The sequence below is a fragment of the Schistocerca cancellata genome, chromosome 6 (genome assembly GCF_023864275.1).
Source record: "Schistocerca cancellata isolate TAMUIC-IGC-003103 chromosome 6, iqSchCanc2.1, whole genome shotgun sequence".
NCBI lineage: Eukaryota > Metazoa > Arthropoda > Insecta > Orthoptera > Acrididae > Schistocerca > Schistocerca cancellata.
In genome coordinates, this window is record NC_064631.1 from 402,624,628 (window position 1) to 402,638,600 (window position 13,973).

The window sequence follows — 13,973 nt, forward strand, 5'->3', positions numbered from 1 at the left end:
CCGATATTCGTTTTATCGGTATGTATTAACAGGGAGAGCAAATCACGAAGAATAAGCAGCAATCCAGCAGCGAGTCAGTAATGCAGCATCTTGGCGACAGCAAATGGCTCTGAGCACTATGAAACTTAACTTCTGAGGTCATCAGTCCCCTACAACTTAGAACTACTTAAACCTAACTAACCTAAGGACATCACACACATCCATGTCCGAGGCAGGATTGGAACCTGCGACCGTAGCGGTCGCGCGCTTCCAGACTGTAGCGCCTAGAACCGCTCGGCCACTCCGGCCGGCTGGCTATAGCAGTCAGCGCATGTCAGGGCAGTGCTATTACTGCTTGAGTGCTGGTTATTCTTCGTTCTTAACTGTCCCTATTAATACAGATCGACGAAACAAATATCGGACTAGACTAAGCTGGGACCACTCCATCGAATGAGCACGTAAAATTCCGACTTAATGATCATTTTGTTTGTAATGGGAAACAAACCGACACTTTCCGTCCACACTGGGTGTCGCATGAAAGATATGTTGAGCACTATTTGTGTGGGCTCACTCCAGCTACACGATGCAAAAATGAAATTGCAAATATCTGCTTAAAGACCAGAGAACATGTACCTAACGACTATTAAGAGAGGCACCCCCTTTATACAGGGTGGTCAGAAACAGTATGATTACCTTGTAAGGGGGTTTCAGGGTAGGTTATACTGAGAAATAATAACTGTTCAGAAAAAAATTCGATTCGTTGCGCCGTTCCCGAGTTAATAAGCATTGAACTTATCCAATCAGGCCGTTGCACGCGCCAATTCAAGCGGCCCGCCAGATACAATTAGTGTCAATTGTTCAAGTGTAGATGATAGCACACAAGATTGCTCAGCCTTTAGCTTCGGTTCGATCCTTACTACAGTCCCATATCCGATTTTTGTATCGCTCTCTTGTTCGGTATTAGGAAACCATATGAAGAAGGCGTTAGGCGACAACGTCTCTGGCCGGCTACTTGAATTTCTGCGCGCAACGGCCTGATTGGCTAACCTCCATGCTAATCACATCGGTAATGGCGCAACATATCCAATTTTTTTCTTAACAACCATTTCTCAGCAGAACCTACCCCGCAACACAAGACCACCCTGCATAGTTATACAGTACATCGCGAGTATCGTGATTAATCAGATCAGAAGGTGATCATGGCTTATGATCGAAACTAGCGATCCAGTGTGAACATGTGCAGCTAAGACAGTAACACTAAATATTTTTTAAAATAGCTGAACAGTTGCAGAATCTCTCAGATAATATGCCATTCATTATTAAATCCTTCATTTGCAACGCAGATCTTGGTATACGTAGGTGACACAAAAATTAAAAAGAGAGCTTTCTGCGCTTTCTTTCATTTTGTTCAAACCAAGCTAGAATTCTCCGCGTCCAAAAGCGTGTAGTAAGAATTACTTGTGAACGCGAAATGAAAAATGACCTGCATGGGCCTGTTTGAAGAACTGGGCATAGTGACCGCTGCTTCCCACTAAACCGGGCGGTTATAATTAAAATGCAGCTACTCATAAAGGTCCAGTGCAGGTTGTAATTATCGTATAGCAACGAAACTTTATAGATATTCTAATGTGCTAATGCGAAACAGATTTACGCTGGAAAAAAATTAGTCCAGTTTTGGCCACAGGCGCAAATTTTCGGCTGTGAATGCAAGAAAGGTGTATGGAAATGTTTCCATATGTAATGGATTAGGAATGGGAAGTGTACATAAATGGTCAAACAAGTGAGAAGTTCATAAAGTTGATTTTATTGCTAATTGCTGTTTACAGCCGGCCGCGGTGGTCTAGCGGTTCTGGCGCTGCAGTCCGGAACCGTGGGACTGCTACGGTCGCAGGTTCGAATCCTGCCTCGGGCATGGGTGTGTGTGATGTCCTTAGGTTAGTTAGGTTTAAGTAGTTCTAAGTTCTAGAGGACTTATGACCTATGATGTTGAGTCCCATAGTGCTCAGAGCCATTTGAACCATTTTTTGCTGTTTACACAGTTTGTTCAACATGAGTACCGGAGACGTCGACGAAATTACCTACAGCCCAAATTTTGAACATGCAGGCCTAAATTTGAACCTCTTTTCGTCCAGTGTAAATCGGTTCCGCATTAACGCATTAGAAAATACACAAAGTATCACTGCGATACGATAATTACAGCCTGCACAGGAGCTCTGTGAGTAGCTGCATTTTAATTAAAACCGCCTGGTACTTATTCCTTATGAAAATTGTTATAAGTAATACACATCTTTTTGAGCCCAGCAGTTCATTTCGTGCCGTCAGCACTATAAATAAGATTAATATTTAAAGGATTGAACATCACTTACTTTTGTCCAGAAAGGCGCCAATTAGTCAGCAAAAAATATTTTAATAACCTGCAAGCAGCTATAAGAAATTAATTGCCAACAGACTTCAATACAAGAGGAGCCTAAAGGACGACACGTAATGGCCAAAACGTTTAACTACCTTGACGAATTTCTTAGTAGATCCGAAAAAGTGTGCATATTATTTTTATCAAATACCATGAGTATTGCGTACAATCTGATTTCTGTACAGTGATTAGTGTAATGTGGTTAGTGTAAGGTGATCGATGTAATTTGATCAGTGTAAACATGTTATGTAAATTAATTTATTCTTCGCTACTGCTTTGCCACAATGACCTGTGAACTATATTATGCACCTCACTGTATTGAACTTTTATGTTTTGTGACAAGTTTCTTATTGTCTTTTAAATTAAAACATGTTTAAGATTTTTTTGACGTATTCAAAATCGATGACTGACATTCCACTTTGGATCTATGCAAGGTAACAGCATGCTGAAAAGTATCCGAAAGACCTGAACCACATTCCACATGATTTGCATGTAGCCAACACAACATAACTTCCATGCATGTTCTCTAAGCTCTTTTTGGTACAGTGGAGAAGATTTACGTTCTCTTTGGAGAACATTCATAATTCTTGATCGTAAGGTATGTTCCATAATTCTCAACAGATGGACGTCAACGATATAGGTCTATAATTGTGTGCATCTGTCCTACAACCCTTGAAAACGGGAATGACCTACTCTTTTTATCAGACGCATGGTACTCTTCGTTGCTACAGCGACCTACCATAAACTGTTGCTAAAACGGGTGCAAGTTCTATCGCATAAGCTTTGTGGAACCTTACAGGTATCACATCTGCTTCTGATGCCATTCCACGATTAAGACATTGTAGTTGCTTTTCTATTGAGAGATCGGCTATCTAAATATGTGCCATTTCGCCGTTCGTACGATAGGTGAAGGGAGAGACCGTATTACGATTTTCCGCAGGGAAAGAGTTTCGGAAGATCGAATTCAGTATTTTGGCCTTCTCCCTGAAATCTTCCATTTCGATGCCTGTATGGACACTGAGTGATTGGATAGATAATTTCGACCGCGTACTGATTTCACGTAAGACGAAAACATTTTAGGGATCTAGTCAGATCAGTTCACAAAATTTTACTTTCAGTGTCATTGAACATTTCTCTCATTAATCTCCTTAGGCTCAATGTCGCTTCGTTCAGCTTTTGTTTGTCTGGTAGGTTTTGACTTCTCTTGAATCTGTAATGTCGCTGTCATTGTTTACATAGTACGTTTTTACCAGGCTGTTAAACGACAGAAGGTCTTTCCCATCTCTTAATAACTTACTCGGAACATACTTGTCTAAGGCGTAACACTGCTGATTTTTATTTTTTGTGTGTATCGTGCTTTAAAGACACCGCTGTAAAGTCTGTGAACAGTGGTGAATAAGTCGAAAAGAGCCATGAAAATAAAGATGCCTCAACACATCACAAAAAAACATCAACGCCACAGGAACAAAGTGAGTGAGTACTTTATAAAAATTATGATATTGACAGAAGACCAGTACACAAAGTGACATCGTCTCTTACTAGGTTAGCCTTCTCTCTCTCTCTCTCTCTCTCTCTCTCTCTACAGGATTATCAAAGCAGACATGTAAAGAAGCTTTAATATCTGTATAAACACGTGTTAAATGTTTCTGTAATGCCAATATAGTTTGATTAAGAGGTATCACCTCGACACCTGTCGATAAAGAAATAAAATAATTTAGTTGTCACCAAATTTTGCGACTGTTAGCGGTATTTGAAAACCTTTTCATATTTTTGAAACAGTCGCGGTCGATTAATAGTCAGTATTACATTGAACGATGCTTTTAATTTTTTTCCTTTTGTGCTCCACATCTTTGTCCTCAACACTGAATATTTGTAATGCGGAATACAAGTACTTCCACGTACTTCACTGCTATCGGAACTTCCTGAAGGCCGGTCATTGCCAGGAGAGCTGGGTCGCCATTGGAGGGAGCTGTTGGTATGGCAAAATGCTGCGTCGATTGGCTACAGCGAGTGCCTTGTGTACCGCACCGGGCTCCTGTCTGATACTGTACCGATACAGTTCTATGAAAATTCCAAGTATTCTTGCTCTCTAAATGGTTTCCAAAAACGTCGTTCGCTTGGCAAGGTATCTGAACTAACGAATTACTAAAATAAAAATAAAAAGTGATTAATGGCGTCAAGCGCTCTATGAAACCTCAATATCAACAGCTCATTACTAACAATTTCACTGTACTCACTAGCGACACGTGGCTTTACGAGCAGATGTGCAGTTTGAAAGTCACCTATCGCCTTTGTTATCTACCTCAGACTGAGATTAATTATCTCAGGTATTCGTGAGCGTGTTTACACTTAAATGGACGTCCGGAACTGTTTTGTTCTAGATACTATTCAAACCCAGCACCTATAGCCAATGATAACTAACTACACAAAGTTTTCGTCCTTGATCGAGACTTGAACAAAGGGCTGATCGTCACTGCTGACTAGGCATAACCAAACGAGGAATTTCTCATTTTTGGCCAGTATCAGTTAACAGGTCTCTACGTGAAATTACACGAAGAAAATTTTTGTAGTTGACCAAGACCCAGGACTCCTATCCATTAAACTACTGCCGCTGTTAAGTGATCACGAAATATCGTAAATATAGTTTCTTCATTCCTTAATAACAAATGATGATGATGAAGTCCCATACTCCTTTACAGAGCGTAGGGGAACGATGCGGGAGACCCGCACCGCCGTACTAGACAAGGCCTTAATGGAGGTGGTTTGCCATTGCCTTCCTCCGACCGTAATGGGGATGAATGATGATTATGAAGACGACACAACAACACCCAGTCACACCCAGTCATCTAAACACCCAGTCATTTCGAGGCTGGTGAAAACCCTGACCCCGCCGGGAATCGAACCCGGGACCCGTGCTCGGGAAGCGAGAACGCTACCGCGAGACCACGAGCTGTGGACTAATAACAAAAGATCACATTTTTAAAATTGAAATGAGGTGATATAAATTTTGTGTCGCACGAGGATTCTAACTCAGAACCTAATGGGATTGTTAACTAAGCACAATCAAACAGCAAATATCGATAAAATTTTAATAATGCGTGAAGTTTTGTGCTGGATCGCATTACGAATACTTTTTGATTTATTAAGGTAAGTTTTCGTCGTAAGATTTTCATGGTAAGTTGTAATGCATTTGTATTAGAGCAGTGCTTACATTTATAGAATTTCTTCCTGGTTTATTGAATATAAGAGAAAGCTATAAGACATAAATGAACCATTAACAATATATTCTCTCATATGCACTAAAACAGTCTGACAATGCTAAGGTACAGGAGTTTTAGGATTCTACACCTTTAGAAACCTACTAGTTCGGAGATAAAGTTGTCGTCAATCCAAGCGTAAAGGACATTTTCGTCTGCAAAGAATTTTTCTTGATGATTGTTCGGTAAGAAGCGATAGAGGTAAAAGTTTAGATCAGAAGAATAAGTGTGGTAGGGATGGTCTTGTACTGCAACAACACTTATGCAATGTCCTGGTTCTTATTCTTGTAATGCGACCACTCAGTTGTTGCCTATAAATAGCAACTGCAGTGGACAAATCAGATGTATAACATTACATTCTGTGCACTCACACGCGCCTCTTCTTCAGACAGTTTCTTGTTAGTGAGCTAACCATTTATTTGTTCTTTAATAAGTTAACACACGGTCGTTGAAATCCCCATCAGGCCACCAAATTTAGGTTTTGCTTTGCTTCCTTAAATCGACTATGGCAAATGCTGGGATCCTTGCTTTGAAAGAACACAGTCGATTGCTCATTCATTCCCTATCCTCCTCAATGGATGTGAGTGTCTCACGAATATTACGAGGACGTGCTGAAAAGTAATGGCTCCGAATTTTTTATGTGAAAACTCTCAAAGCTTTTAAAATAAAGCAAACGTTATAAACATACTACATCTTTTATTCTTCAAGACCACACGTTTACTTCTCAGCATAGCCACCTTGGCGACGAACACATTTCTTCCAGCGAGAGACCAGTTTGTTGATTTCTTCACTGTATAATGTTTGACTCTTTTGACGGAGCCACATCCTCACCTGTGCTTTCACCGCTTCATCTGTTTCAAAGTGAAGTCTTCGAAGGTGTTGTTTTAAGCTTTGGAAACAGATGAACATCAGATGGAGCCAAGTCAGGACTGTATGGAGGATGATCGATGAGAGTGACCTCAAGGCGCGCATTGTTGCAGGTGTCGCAGCGCTTGCGTGCGCTCTGGCGTTGTCATGCTGAAGTAGAGGGTGCTGCAAGTGTGAAAGAACCCTTCGAATTCATGCTTTCATTTTTCTGAGGAAATAGTACCTTGCAGATTTATTGTGGTGCCTGTAGGTATGAATTCCAAATGTACCACACTTTGATTCAAATGGCTCTGAGCACTATGGGACTTAACATCTATGGTCATCAGTCCCCAAGAACTTAGAACTACTTAAACCTAACTAATCTAAGGACATCACGAGGCAGAGAAAATCCCTGACCCCGCCGGGAATCGAACCCGGGAACCCGGGCGGGGGAAGCGAGAACGCTACAGCAAGACCACGAGCTGCGGACCCACACTTTGAACATCCCAGAACACTGTAACCACGCCTTTGCTTGCTGATGGCATAGTCTCGAAGTACACTTATGCTCATAAATTAAGGATAATTGCCGAATGTGGTGCCACACAACGTGGCACTACACAAAACTGGCGCTAATAGCAAAGGCACATAGGGAACACACACGACACAGATCGGTACGTCCACAGTATTGGTGATAACTCGAGAAAACCGTCCCGAAACACATGTGCTACAAAACGCCACTATTTCCCGCTCATGTAGCCCGACATAAAGATGGAATATGATCACCATACACACGTATACAGGGCGTGCAACGAGTTGGCATACTCTGGATCAGGTGGTCGAGCAGCTGCTAGGGTATAGCCTCCCATTCTTGCACCAGTGCCTGTTGCAGCTCCTGAAGTGTCCTAGGGGTTTGAAGACGTGCAGCGATGCATCGACCGAGAGCATCCCAGACGTGCTCGATGGGGTTTCGGTCTGGAGAACAGGCAGGCCACTCCATTCGCCTTATATCTTCTGTTTCAAGGTACTCCTCCACGATGGCAGCTCGGTGGGGCCGTGCGTTATCATCCATACGGAGGAAGGTGGGACCCACTGCACCCCTGAAAAGGCGGACCTACTGGTGCAAAATGACGTCCCGATACACCTGACCTGTTACAGATCCTCTGTCAAAGACATGCAGGGGTGTACATCCACCAATCATAATCCCACCCCACACCATCAAACCACGACCTCCATACAGGTCCCTTTCAAGGATATTAAGGGGTTAGTATCTGGTTCCTGGTTCACGCCAGATGAAAACCCGGCGAGAATCACTGTTCAGACTATACCTGGACTCGTCCTTGAACATAACGCGGGACCACTGTTCCAATGACCATGTACTGTGTTCTTGACACCAGACCTTACGGGCTCTCCAGTGACCAGGGGTCAGTGGAATGTACCTTGCAGGTCTCCGGGCGAATAAACCATGTCTGTTCAGTCGTCTGTAGAGTGTGTGTCTGGAGACAACTGTTCCAGTGGCTGCAGTAAGGTCCCGAGCAAGGCTACCTGCAGTACTCAGTGGCGGTCTGCAGGCACTGATGGCGAGATATCGGTCTTCTTGTGGTGTTGTCCACTGTGAACGTCCCGTACTGTAGCGTCTGGACACGTTTCCTGTCTGCTGGAATCGTTGTCATAATCTTGAGATCACACTTTGTGGCACACGGAGGACCCGTGCTACGACCTGCTGTGTTTGACCAACCTCCAGTCGCCCTAGTGTTCTACCCCTCGTAACGTCATCAATATGTGTTCTTTGAGCCATTTTCAACACACAGTCACCATTAGCACGTCTGAAGACGTCTGCACACTTACTCACTGCACCGTACTCTGACATGCACCAACACACATCTGCGTATGTGGACTGCTGCCAGGGCCGCCGTGCGACGACCGCAGGTCAAATGCACCACATGATCATACCCTGAGGTGATTTAAACCCGCAAACCGCCCACCAGAGCGTAGTTCACCATGTATGAGCATTATCCTCAATTTATGAGCACAAGTGTATTAAGAATAATAATTATTTGATTAGCTGAATGCGCAGTGTCTGTTCCTTCGAGACAACAGACACCACGCAGATCCATATTAAGAATAAATATATCTGATAAAGAATTGTGGAACATTATTTATTGAACGTCCCTCGTATCGGACTTACAGTAAATTGAGATATAGCAGTTACTGAAAGTAGTTTATTATACCAAGTAATAAGTGCTGTTTTACAAACCTACAAAAGAAGAGAGAAGCACCGAAGTGAGAATCGCGGTTGCGGATAGCGCACTTGCCAAGTCCAGAGTTAGAGCCAAAATGAAACTTCCATTGCGTTCTGTTGCAGAACGACTTCTCGCGCTGGGTGAAAGACAGGAAGAACCCGCTGGCGGAGTACTTCCTGGAGGCGATGGTGATGGACACGGTCAACTACCGAGCTCTCACGGGCACTCGCCGCGCCGACTACCTCCAGCTTCTCATCGATGCCACTAAGAACAGCACTCAAGACGGTCAGTATACCGGGTGTTCCTGCTATTCTGACCACGCCTGTTCCTAGACATGATCACATTTGATTCATCTATTTGCTTCCACAGGGTGTTCGGAAATCCCCGTTACGAACCTCAAGCACTTGTAGAGGAGAGTGACTACGTAATATTTTGAAAATGAACTCATGTCCAGAAACGTACTGTCCCTCCACGGCGATCTCAATACCAATATGTAACGCGTCCACGTCTAATGAGGAAAAGAGAAAAGTATCAGTTGATTGTCCTGGTATACAGTAGGGGAGACAGGGTGATGTGTACCACGTCAGTCACCTGATGTCACCTATCCGTTTGCCGTGCTGCGAGACCTATTAAGTGCCTGTGCGTCTCCGATACTGTAAACATGGTTCGATAGACATTTTCTCAAAAAACAGACATGCTCCTTGTGAATGAATGGCGAAGTTCCAAAGGACTAGAGAGCTACTATTCGGCTCTATCACGGACGTTTTCCGCAAAGTATCACGTCATCGCACAAACTTTTTGTCCAAGTTACGCAGCGGCTTCGAGAAACAGGTACCTTCACCGTGAGGATGCAAGGTTGTGGTGCACCACGGCAACGCCGCGAGCCCGAATTTGGTGAAGATGTACTACATCGCGTCGAATAGATACTGTCAACGACTACTCTAACAACTAAGCGTGTAATGGGTATTAGTGTTAGTATCGTCTGGGATGTTATCCTTTAGCATCAGTTACACCCGTACCATTTACAAATGGTAAACGCTATGGGTCCAGCCGATTTTCCACAACGCCTTACCCAGTTCCTGCACCGCTGCATCGACACACCCCTGTTTCCACGTCACGTTCTGTTCACATATGATTGTAAATTAACAAGCGACCGTGTTCTGAATTCACGAAACAGCCATGTGTGGGCAGACGAAAACCCTGTTAGATGCATGTACATGGATTCCACCACCTGTTTGGTATTAACGTGTGGGCAGGTATTATGGACGGTCATATGATTAGGGCATATCTCCTTCTACTCAAGCTAACTGGTCTTGCATACTTCGTACAAAACGTATATGTCCCGTTCTTGGAAGCAGTGTCATTGAATGTTAGTCTCAGAATGATGGTGCACCATCTCATTCCTCACGTGCGCTTCGGAGACATCTCAATAGACGATATGATGACAGACGGATAGGCCGATGTGGTCCAACCGAGGGCACGATTGCCGAATTTGACTCCTATGGACTACTTCTTGTGGGGTCGTATGCAAAAGTTAAATACACGATACTCCTGAGAGACAGAGGAAGATCTGCTGGCACGAGTTCTGTCCGCTGCACTAGTAATTAATGAGACACCCGGTGGGATTCAGAGTGTGTACCAGAATAAGCTGCGTAGCTAAAGTGTGATCGCCACATTGAGCGGCTGTTGTAATGAATCAGTACTGTTCTGCGTGTACAGTATCCCGGGTTCTCTTTTGTTCTGGAATAATGCAAACACGTTAAGTTAAAACGAATGAGCTTAAGTAATAAAGCTACGTTTCCTTTCGAATTGTTACCTAATAACTGTACTGCGTCACGATAAATTCAATTTCTCCCAGCAAAAGTAGATGAATAAAACATCTGAATTGAAACAGTCGTAGAACGGAAACGGTGCGTTTCCGAACATGGGTTCCTTTTCAAAATATTTTGTACTCACTTCTCTCTGTAAGTCCTAGAAATCTGCAGCGGGGATTTCCGAACACCTTGTATACCGATGTAGCGCGACGTATGTGGTGGGCTTTGTTAATGTGCTAATAGGGGCCAATACATCCACGTCCGTAACTAGGTGAATTCTCGATTTCGTTTGCTGTTAGGTGTTTAGTGTTTGCAATTGAGGACGGAACCTCTACATCTATATAAATCCCGATCCGCCACAAATTTTCGTATGTCACAGTTTGGCAATACACTGTTGTTGTTGTTGTTGTTGTGGTCTTCAGTCCTGAGACTGGTTTGATGCAGCTCTCCATGCTAATCTATCCTGTGCAAGCTCCTTCATCTCCCAGTACCTACAGCAACGTGCATCCTTCTGAATCTGCTTAGTGTATTCATCTCTTGGTCTCCCTCTACGATTTTTACCCTCCACACTGCACTCCAATGCTAAATTGGTGATCCCTTGATGCCTCAGGACATGTCCTACCAACTGATCCCTTCTTCTAGTCAATTTGTGCCACAAACTTCTCTTCTCCCCAATCCTATTCCATACCTCCTCATGAGTTACGTGATCTGCCCACGTAATCTTCAACATTCTTCTGTAGCACCACATTTCAAAAGCTTCTATTCTGTTCTTGTCCAAACTTTTTATTGTCCATGTTTCACTTCCATACATGGCTACACTCCATACAAATACTTTCAGAAATGACTTCCTGACACTTAAATCTATACTCGACGTTAACAAATTTCTCTTCTTCAGAAACGCTTTCCTTGCCATTGCCAGTCTGCGTTTTATATCCTTTCTACTTCGACCATCATCAGTTATTTTGCTCCCCAAATAGCAAAACTCCTTTACTACTTTAAGTGTCTCATTTCCTAATCGAATTATCTCAGCATCACCCGACTTAATTCGACTACATTCCATTATCCTCATTTTGCTTTTGTTGATGTTCGTCTTATATCCTCCTTTCAAGACAATGTCCATTCCGTTCAACTGCTCTTCCAAGTCCGTTGCTGTCTCTGACAGAATTACAATGTCATCGGCGAACCTCAACATTTTTATTTCTTCTCCCTGGATTTTAATACCTACTCAAAATTTTTCTTTTGTTTCCTTTACTGCTTGTTCAATATACAGATTGAATAACATCAGGGAGAGGCTACAACCCTGTCTCACTCCCTTCCCAACCACTGCTTCCCTTTCATGCCCCTCGACTCTTATAACTGCCATCTGCTTTCTGTACAAATTGTAAATAGCCTTTCGCTCCCTGTATTTTACCCCTGCCGTCTTTAGAATTTGAAAGAGAGTATTCCAGTCAACATTGTCAAAAGCTTTCTCTAAGTCTACAAATGCTAGAAACGTAGGTTTGCCTTTCCTTAATCTTCCTTCTAAGATAAGTCGTAAGGTCAGTATTGCCTCATGTGTTCCAACATTTCTACGGAATCCAAACTGATCTTCCCCGAGGTCGGTTTCTACCAGTTTTTCCATTCGCCTGTAAATAATTCGCGTTAGTATTTTGGAGCTGTGACTTATGAAACTGATAGTTCGGTAATTTTCACATCTGTCAACACCTGCTTTCTTTGGGATTGGAATTATTATATTCTTCTTGAAGTCTGAGGGTATTTCGCCTGTCTCGTACATCTTGCTCACCAGATGGTAGAGTTTTGTCAGGACTGGCTCTCCCAAGGCCGTCAGTAGTTCTAATGGAATGTTGTCTACTCCCGGGACCTTGTTTCGACTCAGGTCTTTCACTGCTCTGTCAAACTCTTCACGCAGTATCGTATCTCCCACTTCATCTTCATCTACATCCTCTTCCATTTCCATAATATTGTCCTCAAGTACATCGCCCTTGTATAGACCCTCTGTATATTCCTGCCACCTTTCTGCTTTTCCCTCTTTGCTTAGAACTGGGTTTCCATCTGAGCTCTTGATATTCATACAAGTGGCTCTCTTTTCTCCAAAGGTCTCTTTAATTTTCCTGTAGGCTGTATCTATCTTACCCCTAGTGAGATAAGCCTCTACAGCCTAACATTTGTCCTCTAGCCATTTTGCACTTCCTGTCGATCTCATTTTTCAGACGTTTGTATTCGTTTTTGCGTGCTTCATTTACTGCATTTTTATATTTTCTCCTTTCATCAATTAAATTCAATGTTTCTTCTGTTACCCAAGGATTTCTACTAGCCCTCGTCTTTTTACCTACTTGATCCTCTGCTGCCTTCACTACATCATCTCTCAGAGCTACCCACTCGTATTCTACTGTATTTCTTTCCCCCATTCCTGTCAATTGTTCCCTTAGCTCTCCTTGAAACTCTGTACAACCTCTGGTTCTTTCAGTTTATCCAGGTCCCATCTCCTTAAATTCCCACCTTTTTGCAGTTTCTTCAGTTTTAATCTATAGTTCATAACCAATAGATTGTGGTCAGAGTCCACATCTGCCCCTGTAAATGTCCTACAATTTAAAACCTGGTTCCTAAATCTCTGTCTTACCATTATATAATCTATCTGACACCTTTTAGTATCTCCAGGATTCTTCCATGTATACAACCTTCTTTTATGATTCTTGAACCAAGTGTTAGCTATGATTAAGTTATGCTCTGTGCAGAATTCTACCAGACGGCTTCCTCTTTCATTTCTTAGCCCCAATCCATATTCACTTACTATGTTTCCCTCTCTCCCTTTTCCTACTGTCGAATTCCAGTCACCCATGACTATTAGATTTTCGTCTCCCTTCACTACCTGAATAATTTCTTTTATCTCATCACACATTTCTTCAATTTCTTCGTCATCTGTAGAGCTAGTTGGCATATAAACTTGTACTACTGTAGTAGGCATAGGCTTTGTGTCTAATTTGGCCACTATAATACGTTCACTATGCTGTTTGTAATAGCTTACCCGCACTCCTACTTTTTTATTCAGTATTAAACCTACTCCTGCATTAACTCTATTTCATTTTGTATTTATAACCCTGTATTCACCTGACCAGAAGTCTTGTTCCTCCTGCCACCGAACTTCACTAATTCCCACTATATCTAACTTTAACCTATCCATTTTCCTTTTTAAATTTTCTAATCTACCTGCCCGATTAAGGGATCTGACATTCCACGCTCCGATCCGTATAATGCCAGTTTTCTTTCTCCTGATAACGACGTCCACCTGAGTAGTCCCCGCCCGGAGATCCGAATGGGGGATTATTTTACCTCCGGAATATTTTACCCAAGTGGACGCCATCATCATTTAACCATACAGCAAAGCTGGATGCCCTCGGGAAAAATTACGGCTGTAGTTTCCCCTTGC

General features: G+C 42.8%; 1 protein-coding gene across 1 annotated transcript in view; it reads left to right on the plus strand.

Moving 5' to 3' along the window:
* LOC126191340 (cytochrome P450 6k1-like) overlaps positions 1-13,973 on the plus strand; it is a 64,444-nt gene that overhangs the window by 2,447 nt on the left and 48,024 nt on the right. Inside the window, exon 2 of the mRNA XM_049932175.1 lies at positions 8,855-9,017. Within this exon, the coding sequence (XP_049788132.1) occupies positions 8,918-9,017 (100 nt within the window). The 5' untranslated portion in view covers positions 8,855-8,917. The remainder of the gene's footprint in view (positions 1-8,854; positions 9,018-13,973) is intronic.